The following is a 14,538-nucleotide window of genomic DNA, read 5'->3' on the forward strand; positions in this document are numbered from 1 at the left end:
ATTGTGCCTACCAAGTTAGTCCCATTTGCCCACATTTGGACCATGTCCCTCTAAACTTTGTACCTGTCCAAATGTCTTTAGTGTTTCCACTTGAACTGAGCTGTGTCTGGCTGACCTAATGTGCATTTCCACTGTGCTGATTTAATTCAATGGTTCCCTGTTTCTTGTTCCTCCCTCCCCACAGGCACCATGACCTCCATCCACTCCTCAATCCCAGGACAGTGACATCTGATCACTTGGATTTCCGGCTAAGTTGGCACCTATGGGCAGTGCTGCAAGCTCTGAACTACACTCACCTGTCGGAGAGGCACCAGGCTATGGTACACACCAGCTACGCTGCTCAGTTAGAAGCAGCTGGCCTGTGGGAGTGGGCGATCTTCGTGCTGCTACACATTCCTAATCCTGAGTGAGTTTGCCCCAAGGGCCACATTGACTCCTTCCCTTTCTGAAACATGGTCACGTCATCAGTCTCTGTGTGCACAGGTTGGGTTACATTGGGATGGTGGATACAGATCTAAGCACCTGTTATAGAAGGATCGTAAAACTATAGCCAGGGTACCTCAAGTTCATCACTGGGAAACATCAGTTATGGGGAGAGATTCTTAGAGTTGTACAGCAGAGAAACAGGCCATTCGGCCCACCGTGTCAATGTTGACCATCGTGCCTATCTATACTAATCCCACCTGCCTGCATCAATGCCCTGTTCCGTCAAGTACCTGTCCAGGTGCCTCTTAAATATTGTTCCTTCTACCTCCATCACCAACTCTTGCAGCTCATTGGAAACCAACTACTCAGTGGAAAATTTACTGCTCAGATTCCTTTTAAACCTGTGACCTTTAGTTATAGACACCCATTCTGTGGGAAACTGACTCTGGCTATCTACTCTGTATGTGCCTCTAATAATTTTATATATGGGAAGTCCCCGGATTACGAACGAGTTCCGTTTTTGAGTCTGTTCGTAAGGTGAATTTGTATGTAAGTCGGAACAGTTATGTACAGTTCACATCCAGCGTCAATTAGTCCTAAATCACTACAAGCTTCAGTTATTTATTGCTATAAAGAGCCAAATGGAATTTTGATTCCAGTTTCATTATAATTCCACACATAGTATGAAGCAGTCTAAGATACAGCATAACTTGTTATCGCTGGGACACATGAAGACTGTCGTCAGTCTTATGTGCATTTGGTGTCACTCATTACAGTACAGTACTGTGGAGGTACAGTTACCACATCGAGTGAATTTTGTGTATTTTCTGACTGACAGACAAAATCAACTTGAGGACATCTGTAGAAATGGACCTCGGTCATTACCCGGGGACAACCTGTCGGGAGAGAGCGAGTGCTGGATAGTTAGAGGGAGAGATGGTGGGTGGGGGGGGGGGCTGGTGACCATTCATGGTGTCCTTCATCATTCGGAACTCCTCGAACATCCCTGCCCCGAAATAGCGGTACAGACTGTAACACGTGAAATCCACGATCCAGCCGTTCGCCACTTCCATCATCTGGAAAAAGTCAACACTGACAGGCAAACCGTTCTGCGCCCAATTCTGCGCCGCCTTCCCGCCGTTTGTAAATCGGGCGTTCATAATCTGGGGATTTCCTGTACTTCTATCATGTCACCTCTCAGCCTCCTTCACTTCAGGGAAAACAGACCCAGCCTACCCAGTCTCTCCTTATAACTCAAGCCCTCCGTTCCAGTCAAAATCTATGTGGATCTTTTCTGCGCCCTCTCCAACTTAATCACATCTTTCCTGTAGTGTGGTGGCCAGAACTGCACACAATCCTCCAAGTGTGGTCTCACCAATGTCTTGTACAGCTGTAACATGATATCCCCAACTCTTGTACTCAGTGCCCCAACTGACGAAGACAAGCGTACCAAACACCACCTTCACATCTTGTCTGCCTGCATCACCACTTTCAAGGAGATCTGTACTTGTACCCCTCGGTCTCTCTGTTCAGCAACTGTTCCCAGGGCCTGCCATTTACTTGTGTGTCCTGCCCTGGTTTAACTTCCCAAAATGCATCATTTTGCACTTTGCAATTGTCCAAGTTAAATTCCAGGCACGAGAGACTGCAGGTGTTGGAAATCTGGAGCTACACACAATGCTGGAGGAACTCTGGGTCAGGCAGCATCCGTAGAGGGAGATGGACAATCAACGTTTCCGGTTGAGACCCTTCATCTGGACTGGAAAGAAAGGGGGGAGTGAGCCAGTATATCCATCTCCCACTCTTGCCCACTTTCACAGATGATCAAGATCATGTTGTAACCTTAAGCAACTTTCTTCACTGTTCATTATACCACCAATTTTGGTATCATCCAATAAAGTTACTAAATATGCCACCAATATTGCTATGCAGTATATGACGAACAGCAAGGGACCCAGCACAGATCCCTGCAGCATACCACTGGTTCCCAGTCTCATGATTAACCCTCCACCACCACCTGTCTCCTACCACCAAGCCAATTTTGTATCCAATTGGCTACCTCACCCTGGGTCACGTGATGTCTTCCAAACTAGCCTACTATGCAGGATCTTGTCAAAGGCCTTGCTAAAGTCCAGGTAGACAATGTCCACCACCCTGCCCTCATTAATCCTCTTGTCACCTCTTCAAGAGACTAAGACCTTCCTGACACTGTGTTCCAGGCACTGCCACATGGTTTTTGTTTTATAAAAAAACTTCTAAACTTGCCCCTTCTCACCTTAAAGCTTTCCTGCCTAGTATTTGATATTTCCATCCTGGGCAAAACACTTTGACCATCTACCCTAACTATCATAACTTTATAAACCTATCAGGTCTCCCCTCAGCCTCCGATGCAACTTTGTCCAACTTCTTATAGCTCAGACCCACTGATCCCAGCAGCATCCTGGTGAACCTCTTCCGCACCCTCTCCACGAGCTCCACATTCTTCCCGTAAAGGGGTGACCAGAACTGCGCACAATACTCAATGTGGCCTAACCAAAGTTTTATGCAGCTGTAAAGTAGTTTCAGGGTAGGAGAGTGATGGGGAGGCCCTCTGGTGAGTGTGGGCTTTGTGGTATGTATCCCATGGAGGAGTGTTGTTGCCCTGTACCAGGGAGATGCCCACTAAGGTGCTGTGTTCCTACAGGCAGCGAGTGAAGGCCGTGCGGGAGCAGCTGAACAGGCACTGCACCCTGGAGGAGACGGACCAGCTGAAAGAGAAGGAGCAGTTCCTGCAACACCGGCTCGGCATCCCGTCGCAGTGGATCCACAACGCCAAGAGCCTGCGAGCTCACCGCGATGGTGACATCCACAAAGAGGCTCTGCACCTGATCGAGGCCGGGCACTGGAACGATTGCCACCAGCTGGTGGTTCGGCACCTGGCTTCAGGTATGTGGAAGAGATCCTAATGCCTTGGGAATGTGTAACTGTTCCAATGTAATTAGACCAAACTAAGACACGGAAGGAAATAGTAGTGAAAAGTCCCGTCTTGGATGGAGTTTGTTTATTGTTGCTATGTACCGAGATGCAGTGACAAGCTTTTGCTTGCGTGCTGTCTATACAGGTCACTCGATTGAAGTAGTGGAAAGGAAAAACCTTGCAGAGTATAGTGTTACAGTTACAGAGAGAGTGCAGTGCAGGTAGTCAAAGCGCAAGGGCCACAACGAGGTAGATTGGGAGATCGAGTTCATCTTTAGCACATGAGAGGTCCTTTCAAGAGTCTTGTAACAGTGGGATAGAAGCTGTCCTTGAGCCTGGTGGTACGTGCTTTCAGGCTATTGTATTTTTTACCCAGCGGGAAATGGGAGAAGAGTGTCTGGGTGGGAGGGTCCTTGATTGTGTTGGCCTCTTGGGTTTTAAGAAATTAAAGGGAGAGAATTGGGGGCTTTTAAGAGGGTCTTGGATGAGCACATGACTAAGAGGAAAATGAGGGATTTGGGCATTCTGTAGGTAGGAGGGAATAGCTATGTCAGCACAACATTGTGGGCTGAAGGGCCTGTTCTGTGCTGTACTGATCTATGTTCTAATTCAGGAGCCTTGGTCCTTTCACCAAAGGCAGGGCTGGCAGTGGTGCCGCAATGGAAACGTGGGATATGGCAACCCTGGATCTGGAGGAGCTCTGGCTTTCTGCTGGTTGGAGAAGGGCGGGGACTGAGGGCAAGTAGGATCTGAACACTGAAGCCTGGGACTGGTCCAGGCATGTGGGTCAACAGAATCGGGAGTGCTGAGTGAATGGGACTCTGGGGAGAAGGAAGGTCAGGTCAAAACTGGGACGCTATAATTAGCAGCAAGTTGGGGCCCTTTCCCCTGGTGGGTGGGGGAAGGGGCGGAGTGGTGATTTAAACATTTATGGAGGTGTTAACTGAGTGGGTTGTGACTTGTGTGGAGTGCTGGGGTGGACGGGTCCCAGAACTGGGACCATCAGTTTACAGCAGTCATTAACAAATCAGTGAGAGAACTTGGTAGGAACTGTTTCCCAGAGAATGCCTCTGGTCCTCGTGTCCTCTGACAGGAGGCAGCGGCTCTGTGGGATGTGACCTGCATGCAGTTTATGGCAACTTTGTCAAACTCGCTTTCCTACAACTATATCCTTTCACATGCCCTCTGCGCTGGTGTTAGTGAGGCTCTCTGCCCTTCTAACCCCAGGCGTTGAGTCATTTACTGTTGGGTAGGGTGTGTTCTGAGAGGCTGTGTGGTGCAAGGGATGGAACATGGATGCACAAACGCAGCATATGTGAGGAAGTGTGTGTGTGGTGGGGAGGGAGTTGGTGAGGGGTGTGCAGGTGAAGTGGCTTTGGATCTCTCACAGGGAATCTGACCCAATTTTGTTCCTTCCCTGACCACCAGATGCCATCATCAATGAGAATTACAGTTACCTGAAGTTCTTCCTGAGCAAGCTGGCCCTGCCCGAGTGCATCTTCCAGATCCAGGACTGGGATACGGCCGGAGCTGTCTTCTATGATTACATCAGAGTCATGGAAATGGTGCAGGGACTTGCTGAGGTGAGCAGTGGGGTCTTGTCCCCGTGAGGCTACACATTGCAGTCGAAGCCTTTGGCGCAGTGGGCAGAGCCACTGCCTCTCAGTTCCAGAGACCAGGGTTTGATCCCGACCTCTGCTGTTTGTTTGCCAGTTTCCTCCCACATTCGAAAGACGTGCGGGTTGGTAGGTTAATTGTCTGCTGTAAATTGCCCCCAGTGCGTTGGGGGAGGGGGGTAAATTGATAGGATTGTGGGGATGGGCTTAGTGTAAAGGGTAACACAAGATGCTGGAGGAACTCAGTGGGTCAGGCATGAGTTCCTCCAGCATCTTGTGTGTTGCTCCAGATTCCAGCATCCGCAGTCTCCTGTCTCCATTAGTATAGAGGCTGCTTACTGGTTGATGTGGATGTGGGCTGAAAGGCCAGTTTCCATGTTGTGTGCCTCAGCCAGCTGTCCTGCTTGGAGCGCAGGCTGTGCAATAACCTGGAGTCTGTGCTGTCGCAGCTCACTCCAAGCACCGTAGCAGTTAAAATAGGAACACGAAATGCGGGAACCACTCAGCAGATCAGACAGCACCCGCGGAGAGAGAACAGTTAGCGCTTCAGGTTGAAGACCCTTTGTTACATCAACAAAATCTGCAATTAACGGGCAGGATTCCTGCAGTGGAGACACAGACGGCAGACACTGGAATCTGGAGCAGAAACAAACTGCTGGAGGAACCCAGCGGGTCGGGCAGCATCTGTGGAGGGAAATGGACAGTTGACAATTTGGGTTAAGACCCTGCATCTGGATTGAAAAGGGAGAGGAGATGGTCAGCTATACTGAAGGGTCTCGACCCGAAACGTCAACTGTCCATTTCCCTCCACAGATGCTGCCTGACCCGCTGGGTTCCTCCAGTTCTAGTTCTGTCCAGTACAGAAGAGGGATCTGACACGTGGTCATGGTCAGTGTTCTTCACTCGAGCTCCAGTGTGAGCTGGTGACTCCCTCTGTGTAGTGCTGGGTGGCTTACCCCCCTGCTTCCATCCCAGTACCCATCCTCGCTTGGGTTGTTTTCCCTGGGGCGTCAGAGGCTGAGGGGAGACCTGATAGAAGTTTGTAAAATTGAGAGGCATAGATAGGTTGGACAGAGTCTTTTTCCCAGGATAGAAATGTCAAAAACGAGAGACCGTGCATTTAAGGTGAGAGGCAGAAAGTTTAAAGGAGATTTTTGTTTACGCACACTGGTAGGTGCCTGGAATATGCTGCCAGGGGTGGGGGTGGAGGCAGATGCGGTCGAGGTGTTTAAGAGGCTGTTAGACAATTGTGCTCAGAATGGAGGGACATGCTTCATGTGCAAGCTGAAGGGATTAGTTTAATTTGGCATCATGTTAGGCACAGACATGGTGGGCTGGAGGACCTGTTGCTGTGCTGTTCTGTTGTACGTAAAAGGCCAGCCCTCTGGCCAGTTTCTGTGCTGGGTCTCCACAGCATCCTCTTGTCTCTGTCAATCTGGCTGGGATTCTGAGGCTGTGGGATTTTGAGTTCCCTCCCTCCCCTCACAGGGGCCAGCAGTAGGCTCCGTCTAGGGAGGCTGCTCTGCCTGTTGGGAGAGTTAACTGCCTTTGTCTTGCAGGTGGAGAACCCAACCTATGAGCTGGAGAGGATCCACTCTGAGGTGATGTCCCTGTGCAGTCGGATCGAGCTGATCGAGTGTCTCACGGCCAAAGACCGCCTGGCTCAGTCTGGTGCGTATTTCATTTCCATTTTTTTCCATTCTGTATTTCTGTAGCACCTTTTCCAGCCTCTACATCCCTTTAGACAGTGTAGTCACCATGGCAGGATACACAGCAGCCAGGCTGCGTACACCGTGATCCATGAGCTGGCACTGCATTCTCTACTGAGGTTCTGCCAAGTGGGAGAAAGACAGTGAATCAGCAATGAAATAGTGACCCCGTTGTTGTGCAGAAGGATTTTTCTCTGGGTGAATGCAGTAAAACTCCAGAGTTCCACTGTACCCTCCAACCCCTTACTATAAAAACAGAATGTTGGTCAGCACATGGGAGGAGAATCAGTGAACATTTTGGGTCACTGACTTTCCTGTGGATGCTGTAAAATGGGGGGTTTGGAACCCACAGACCAGTCGAGTCATCCTAATGATCTGCCCTCCACGACTCTGGCAGAGAATTCCGGAGATTCACCCCCCTCTGCAAGAAGGAACTCCTCCGTGCCTCGGTTTTAGACCATATCCCCTTGTTCGAGACTCTCCCGCTGGAACCTGCCACACGGCTGGTGACGCAGAATTGCCGCCAACAGGTCGAGCATTCCCTTCTCCCACCCCTTCCCCTGTTGTTCACCGCTACCCAAGGGAGTGTCCCACATTCTCACTGCCCCTTGGGTGGAGGAAAGTTCTCCTGGATTTTCCCTTGATTCATTCATGATCCCAACTTCTGCCTTCCTCCCAAAAGCAGAAACCTCTTGGGTGTCCTAACCCTTCCTGAATGAATGACTGTGGTGGGGTTGTGTTCTGTCATGCATTTTGGGACATGCCTTGACTGGGGGGTGGGGGGGGTGCTAGGAGTACTGAGGGGCAGAGGCATCTTGGTGTAAAAGTCCAAACATCCTTGAAGGTGGCAGTGCAGGGAGATGTAATTAAGGCTTTTTGGGATACTGGCCTTCATTAGTCAGGGCATTGAATACAATGGGGGGGGGGGGGGGGTGTTCATGCACCACCTTGATAAAGCATCGGTCAGACCTTAGTTGGAGTACTGTGTGCATTTCTGGTCACCCCGTACCATAGGAAGGATGAGAGGGGGCACAGACTCACTGGGATGGAGCAGGTCAGTTATGAGGGCAGGCTGGAGAGGCTGGGTCTGTTCTCCCCAGAGCAGAGGGGGTTGAGGGCATGATTGAGACGTATAAATTTTGAGCGGTATAGACTGCAGGGAACTTTTGCCTGCACTAGAGGTAGATAAAACTAGAGGACGTAGATTCAGGGGATCTGCGGGGGACTTTTTCCACCCAGAGAGTGGTAAGTACCTGGCGCGCACACTGCTAGAGAGAGTGTGGGAAGCAGGGTCACTCACGGCCTCCAGGTGAGCACTTGAATTGCCCAGGTGTAGAAGGAATTGGACAAGTGCTGGCCAGTGGGATTAATACAGATGAATGCTCACTGTTCAGCATGGACATGGTGGGCCAAATGGCCTCTTTCCATGTTGTATCAATAATCGAACCTCTGCCTTCTGTGTAGCTGAGGGCCCAGCCTGGTTAAACTCTGGAGCAGTAGTGGGAGTTGTGGGCGAGGCTAGAGGGTGGGTTCACTTCCCTGTGGGATATTAGAGATGCTTCCTGCCCTGATATGACTCTCCTGCTTTGCCCCCTTGCCCAGACATGGCCAAACAGGTTGCCAACATGCTGCGCACCGTACTTGGGCTGCAGCACAGTGTGGAGCAGCCTGGAGACCGGGCCCCCAGTTTTCAGCACATCCCTCTTCGCCTGCTCGCTCCCTGCATCCGCAAGCTGCCCATGCCTGAGGACTACGCCCTGGAGGAGCTGCGCAGCCTGACCCGGACCTACCTGCGGGAGCTGATTGTTGGGCCGTAGCCGTGACTCCTGTCTGCTGGAGGGCGGGGGCAACTCCCAGCCACCTCCGCCTCTCCTCTCCCACCCGGAGCAAACGACGGTCCATGAGGCTGGACGGAAATCTTCTGCAAGATCCTGACCTTCAGTGGCTGCTGTAGAGGAGCCATTCAAAGACCTTTGCACAGACAGCAATCTCAAGTCGTGGGAACGGGTGCCAGTTCCCAGTTATGTGGCACTGAATGGCTTGGTGGGACTTGTTTTAAAATGTAGTAACTCTGTTCTAAGCTAAGGACGTTGTGTAGGTGAGCTCTCAGCAGTGAACCCCTCCCTCCAAGGGTGAGTTGCTTAAAACCAGATTAAATGAGGCATGTTAGCAAGGGGTCAGACTGACAAACTTTTTTTTAAGCCGTGTTGTATGCAGACACTGGATCTGCCTGTGTTCCTATCAGTGCAAGGTGCTGCATATGTGTGAGCTGTGTGTCGGAAGTCTGCTTGCGGAGAGACCCCACCCCTACAGGAGATGAGCCCCACAGCCCCGGGCAGGGGATGGAAGCATGCTTACAGCTGCAGCAGCTCAGCAAGCAGCTTGGAACAGCTCCCAGAGAAAGGGCCTCTGCATGTCCACACAGAGAAATGGGAGACCTGTTGAGTGAGTGAACACGTGCTGATCTGTTTCTCAGTCATGTTTCTGTGTCTGCTGGAGTCTGTTGTGCATTTTCAAATTCTGCCGTGTTCAACCAGGGCCACTCCTTCCTGAGCTGTTCTCCCTCCCCGCAGTGAAGGGAAAGCAGACTTGACCCTCGCTGGCCCTGGGGATCCTAGATGTTTGTTCCTTAGTGCCTCGGACAGCAGAGGCAGTGTCTAGAGATGGTTGGAAGTTCACAGACTTGAGCCCATCCCAGTCTGTATCCCAGGAGGCTTGGCTCCACCCCTGCCCTGTCCCCAGCACTGCCTCCATGGGGAAGGAGCACTGGTTTGAGGGGTAGCAGACTGAAACCTCCCCCAGCAGTTGCTGTATGCTGCTGGGATCTCAACAGCTCGAGGGAGCAGCTTCAGAAATGGAGCCCTGCCCCAGACCACGGGCATTCTCCTGAACCAAAGGTAAAGATGAGAACCTGGGAGGAAGGGAGGTTTGTGGTGTCTGGATGGGCACTGCATCAGCTTCCTGCCACTGGGGGCCAAGTGCAGGCATTTGTATTGTAAGGTTTAAAGACCAGTTGGTGATGGTCCCCTGTGGAAGTGGTGTGTGGGCAGGGTCTCTGTGAAAAGTGCTGCTGTTGGTGAGGGCACAGCTGCCACATTGTAGATACTGGCTGGGTTTGTATCGCCGAGGTGGGAGGTCTGGGAGGGAAGCCCCCAGTAAACTGCGGTGCAGAAAGTCAGTGAACGTCTTACTGCAGGTTAACTGGGGGAATGTTGGACACTAGGGAGCTGGGGGCAGGTGAAGGAGTTAAATTCCAAATGCTAGTGGAATCCGTGGTGCATCAGCAGAGTTAGTCCTGAAATCCCTGTGGATTTGTTCCATCGCTGGCCCCCTGTGGAAACGTTTTAAACCCTGTGTGGAGTAGGACAATGCAGGAAGTGATGCTGTTAAACGTGGACCCAGGGCTGCTGTCTTGAGACTCAGCAGTGTGGCAGCTTCACCGCCAGTCAGGACCTTCACTGCTTCAGGGCTGGGGGAGTGTGGAGGGGATGCTGGGTCAGCCAGATGACAGGCAGGGCCACTGGGATGTTGTTCTCCAGCAGATGGGTTACTTGGACAGGTCAGTGCACTGACCAACATGACCATCCCTGCTCTTGCCTGGTGTGTGGGTCCCAGCTGCACCACCTCCTGTCTGGGCGACTCTCCTGGCTGCCTGGTTTCAAGAATGTGTATTAAAGTTTTTAAAATAATTGTGAATAAATTCTCAGATTGTTAAGAGTTTTTCTTTTTAATTGTTTGTGTGGAGCAGGAGTGGCATTACTTTCCACAATAAATGTGCAAATGACAATGGAGGCTGGAGCTGTCGTCGGCTGGGACTGGGACTGGGGCAACCTTGGGCTTAATTTTGAATGAAATTAATTGAATGCACACAGACTTTCCCCAGGGTGGGGCAGTCTAAAACTACAGGGCAGAGGTTAAGGTGAGAGGGAAGGGATTTAATAGGAACTTGAGGGGCAACTTATTCACCCAGAGTGGTCAATATGTGGAACGAGCTGCCAGAGGAAGTGGTCGAGGTGGGTACAATTCCAGTGTTTAAAAGGCATTTGAACAGATGCATGGATAGGAAGGGTTGAGGGATATGGGCCAAACATGGGCAAATGGGACTGGCTTAGATGGGCATCTTGGTTAGCAAGGATGAGTTGGGCTGATGGGCCTGTTTCTGTGCTGTGTGACAAACCCTCAGGCCCATTGCTTCCCTGTTGCTGCCTCCCCTCTGATCTCAACTTGCTTTGTAACCTTCAAGTCTGTGCTGAAATAAAGTTTTGGCACAGACTAGAAGGGCCCAGTGGCCTGTTTTCTATGGTTCTAACCATCCCAGTAGAACACATATCTCAAGAACCATTTCACACAAGTCTGGACTGCATAGCTGAAGTGGTGGAGCCTTAATTCCCAGGCACAACGGACTGGATCATCTGCTGTGCCTGTGAAGAGTAAATCCTTGGAGTGAATTGTCGTTTGTGTTTATATTGCAACTGTGACTGTTCTTTAACTTGGAATGCAAATTAGTGCAGATGGTGGAAATCTGACATTAAATGGTTGGAAACCTTCAAGTCAGCCAGCAGCTATGCGGAGAGGAGCAGAGCTGACCAGGTCTGCTGAAAGGTCGTCAGCCTGAAACACCATAAAGGAGATGGTGTCAAAGGCTCTTCCCATCTTCCCTGTCCACAGGGAGGCAAGGGCTTGATATCGACAGGTGATGGAAGTATGTAAAATTGAGGGGCATAGATGGGGTAGACAGTCTTTTTTTTCCCCAGGGTAAAAATGCCAAATACTAGAGGACATAGGTTTAAGGTGAGAGGGAAAAGTTTTAGAGTTGCAGGTGTAGGTCAGTTATAGATTAGTTACAGTTATAGGCAGAGAAATGGCAGGTGCAGTTTAATCTGGGCAAGTGAGAGGTGTTGCTCTTCAGGAGGTCAAATATAGGGGGGAGGTTACAGTTAATGGCAGGACTCTCAATGGCACTGATGTACAGAGGGATCTTGGGGTCAACGTCCATTCCTCCCTGAGAGTGCCAATGCAAGTAGATGGGGTGGTAAAGGTGTGTGGCATCCTTGCCTTCGTCACTAGGGGTGTAGAGTATCACGGTCAGGAAATAGTGTTGCAGTTGTAGAGGTTGTCCTTGGAGTATTGTGTGCAGTTCTGGGCACCCCAATACAGGATGTGGAGGTTTTGGAGAGGGCGCAGAAGAGGTTTATTTACCAGGATGCTGTCTGGATTAGAGGGCATGAGCTATAGGGAGAGGTTGGACAAACTTGGGTTGTTTTCTCTGGAGTGTCGGAGGCTGAGGGGAGACCTGATGGAGGTTTATAAAACTATGAGAGGCACAGATAGAGTAGACAGCATCTTTCTCCTAGGGAAGAAATGTGAGGGCAGAGCTTGAAGGTGAGGGGGTGAGGGAGTTTTTTTTTTAAGAGGGTGGTGGTGGAAACATAAGTTGGTGGCATTCAAGAGGCTCTTAGACACATGAACATGTAGGGAATGAAGGGATTAGTTTAATTTGGCACCATGGTCAGCACTGACATTGTGGGCTGAAGGGCCTGTTCCTGTGCTGTACTGTTGTGTTCTACATAATGTCTGGAGGATTAACCCCTAACTCCATTGGAAGAGAGGGCAAATTGGCTGCAGTTTGCTGTGCCATGGAATTCACCGTTCACTGGTGTTTGATCCATTCTGCATTAATCCATTGGCCAATAGTCACCCTGTCTTGAAAGTTCCAACCTGGCCCTGCCTTAATTGTGGAAGATGAGCTGTTCCAGATCTCTGCACCCATTTTCTGTTGGTGGGGTGGCGTGGGGGAGTTTCTCACCCTTACAGGACCTGGGTTGGAGGTTGTGATCCCACCGTGCGTTTGCTTTGGTTTCCTCCCACGTTCCAAAGACGTACGGGTTAGGAAGTTGTGGGGGTGCTATGTTGGCGCCGGAAGCGTGGCGACACTTGCGGGCTGCCCCCAGAACACTCTACGCAAAAGGTGCATTTCACTGTGTGTTTTGATGTACATGTGACGAATAAAGAAATCTTATCCTTCCCCTGTGCACCTACCTCTCCCCCAAAATAAACCTCCAATTAGAAGAAACAGTTTGCATTTACCAGACTTGAACCCTTTAGTCACACCATCCATCCCAATCGGATCACAGTGCAAGTTCCAGGGATGCAAGCAGGTAGTGTCACCTGCCTGGATCCCATCTCAGGCCCTTTGGCAGGAGGTGCTGCCTTTGATCTCCAGGTTGCCCTGGTGCCGGAGGCTGAGTGGGGAGGTATTGAGGTCCAGGGTCAGGCTCGAGTGCAGCCAGGGTCTGCAGCTCCTTGTGTTCTTTCATAGGATGGTAATGTGGAGGGCTGGAGAGCTGGGCATCAAACAGAAATCTGAAATAGAAACCGAACCTGCTGGACATCCTCAGCAGGTTGGACAGTGCTTGTGGAGAGAGGAACGGGGTCAGCACCTCGGGTCTGAGACCCTCCCTGAGTGTTCCCTGTTTCTGGATAAATCAGACTCCTGCAGGCCAACAGAAGGACAGACTCTTGCTGCAAAGCTTCCTGCTCTTCAGCTGAATGCAACCCATCCCAGTGTCTGAAACCACCCTGAGCACAGACTGGAGGAGAAATATGCTTGTGGCCAAGCCTGAGCCTGTTAGCTTGGTACCACATTCCTGTACCTGGTACCTGTCTGCCAATCGATGAGCAAAACCATCGTCAGGTCATATGACTGTTTGTGGAACCTCTGGCACTTCTATGTGACGGCAGTGAGTGTAGATTCCACAGATACATCAGTGGTGGCTCAGTCCACCCTGCCACCTTGATCCAATGGTCAATAAGATCCAGGCTGCTCCAAGCACAACGTCAACACCATCTCCCACCCACTCTCCACATCCCTCAGCTCTATTGTGGTCTCCACCTGGAATACATTCACTGATTCCATCACCACCTCCAACAACTCACCACCCTCCAAGGGAACAAATTCCTCCTTGTCGCTGTCTGAAGTGGGTAACCCATTCTTCAATGCTGCCCCTAATTCTAGATAGCCCCAGTGGGGGGAACAGCCTCTCAGTATCTACCTCTTTCAATTCCCCTCTCCTTCAATGAGTATAGGACCCCCCTACCCAACCCTTTACGTACATTCTCCCCCTCCCAGGAATCAACCCACTGAACCTTCCCTGCACGACCTCCAGTGCAAACACATCAACGTGAAGACCAAAATCACATGCGGTGTCAAGTTGCATCAAAACCTCCCCACTTTTACACCCTGTACTACTTGCAATAAAGACCAACGTTCCTAATTATGTGCTGTGATCAGTGATCGATGTGGATTGTACATAGTTGAGGCCCCAGCACTGATCTCGGTGACTCTCTGCTGCTATCAGTCTGGAAATGACTCATCTATCCTGAGCCTGTTTATGTCAGTTGGTCACTCCCCTTATTATGTGCCAATATATTTCCCCAACCCTCTTACTGCTCTTGTGTGGTGACCTTCTCGCATACCTCTTAGCAATCCAATTGCAAATGTGGACTAGGTTCACTTTACCCACCCCATTAGTGAGATCCTTGGAGAACTTCAGCAAATTTCTCAAATACAACTTCCCTTTCATCAACCACGTTGGCTCTGAGTTACATTTTTCAACATTTCCACCATTACCTCCTCGATCACAGGTCCAGCATTTCCCTGGTACAGGTATAAGTTTAACTGACCCATGGGTTCCTGCTCTCCGTCTCCCTCCCTCCTTCAAAAGTGGTCTTACATCTGGGGTTTTCCATTCCTCTGGGAGCTTATCATAATCCAGGGAATGGTGGATTATCACGACTATCTCTGCACCAATTTCATAGAATGGTACAGCACA

The 14,538-nt window shown here is 50.5% G+C and overlaps 1 protein-coding gene across 2 annotated transcripts in view; it reads left to right on the plus strand.

Annotated features, from left to right (window-relative positions):
- Positions 1 to 10,423, plus strand: part of nup98 (nucleoporin 98 and 96 precursor) — a 62,859-nt gene extending 52,436 nt beyond the window's left edge. For both annotated transcript variants that reach the window (XM_052026002.1, XM_052026003.1), the window contains 5 exons: positions 185 to 406; positions 3,110 to 3,351; positions 4,810 to 4,964; positions 6,557 to 6,668; positions 8,309 to 10,423. In XM_052026002.1, coding sequence (XP_051881962.1) covers positions 185 to 406; positions 3,110 to 3,351; positions 4,810 to 4,964; positions 6,557 to 6,668; positions 8,309 to 8,523 — 946 coding nt within the window. In that variant the 3' untranslated portion in view covers positions 8,524 to 10,423. The remainder of the gene's footprint in view (positions 1 to 184; positions 407 to 3,109; positions 3,352 to 4,809; positions 4,965 to 6,556; positions 6,669 to 8,308) is intronic.
- The last annotated feature ends 4,115 nt before the right edge of the window (positions 10,424 to 14,538 follow it).

Source organism: Pristis pectinata, chromosome 11, assembly GCF_009764475.1.
Source record: "Pristis pectinata isolate sPriPec2 chromosome 11, sPriPec2.1.pri, whole genome shotgun sequence".
Taxonomy (NCBI): domain Eukaryota; kingdom Metazoa; phylum Chordata; class Chondrichthyes; order Rhinopristiformes; family Pristidae; genus Pristis; species Pristis pectinata.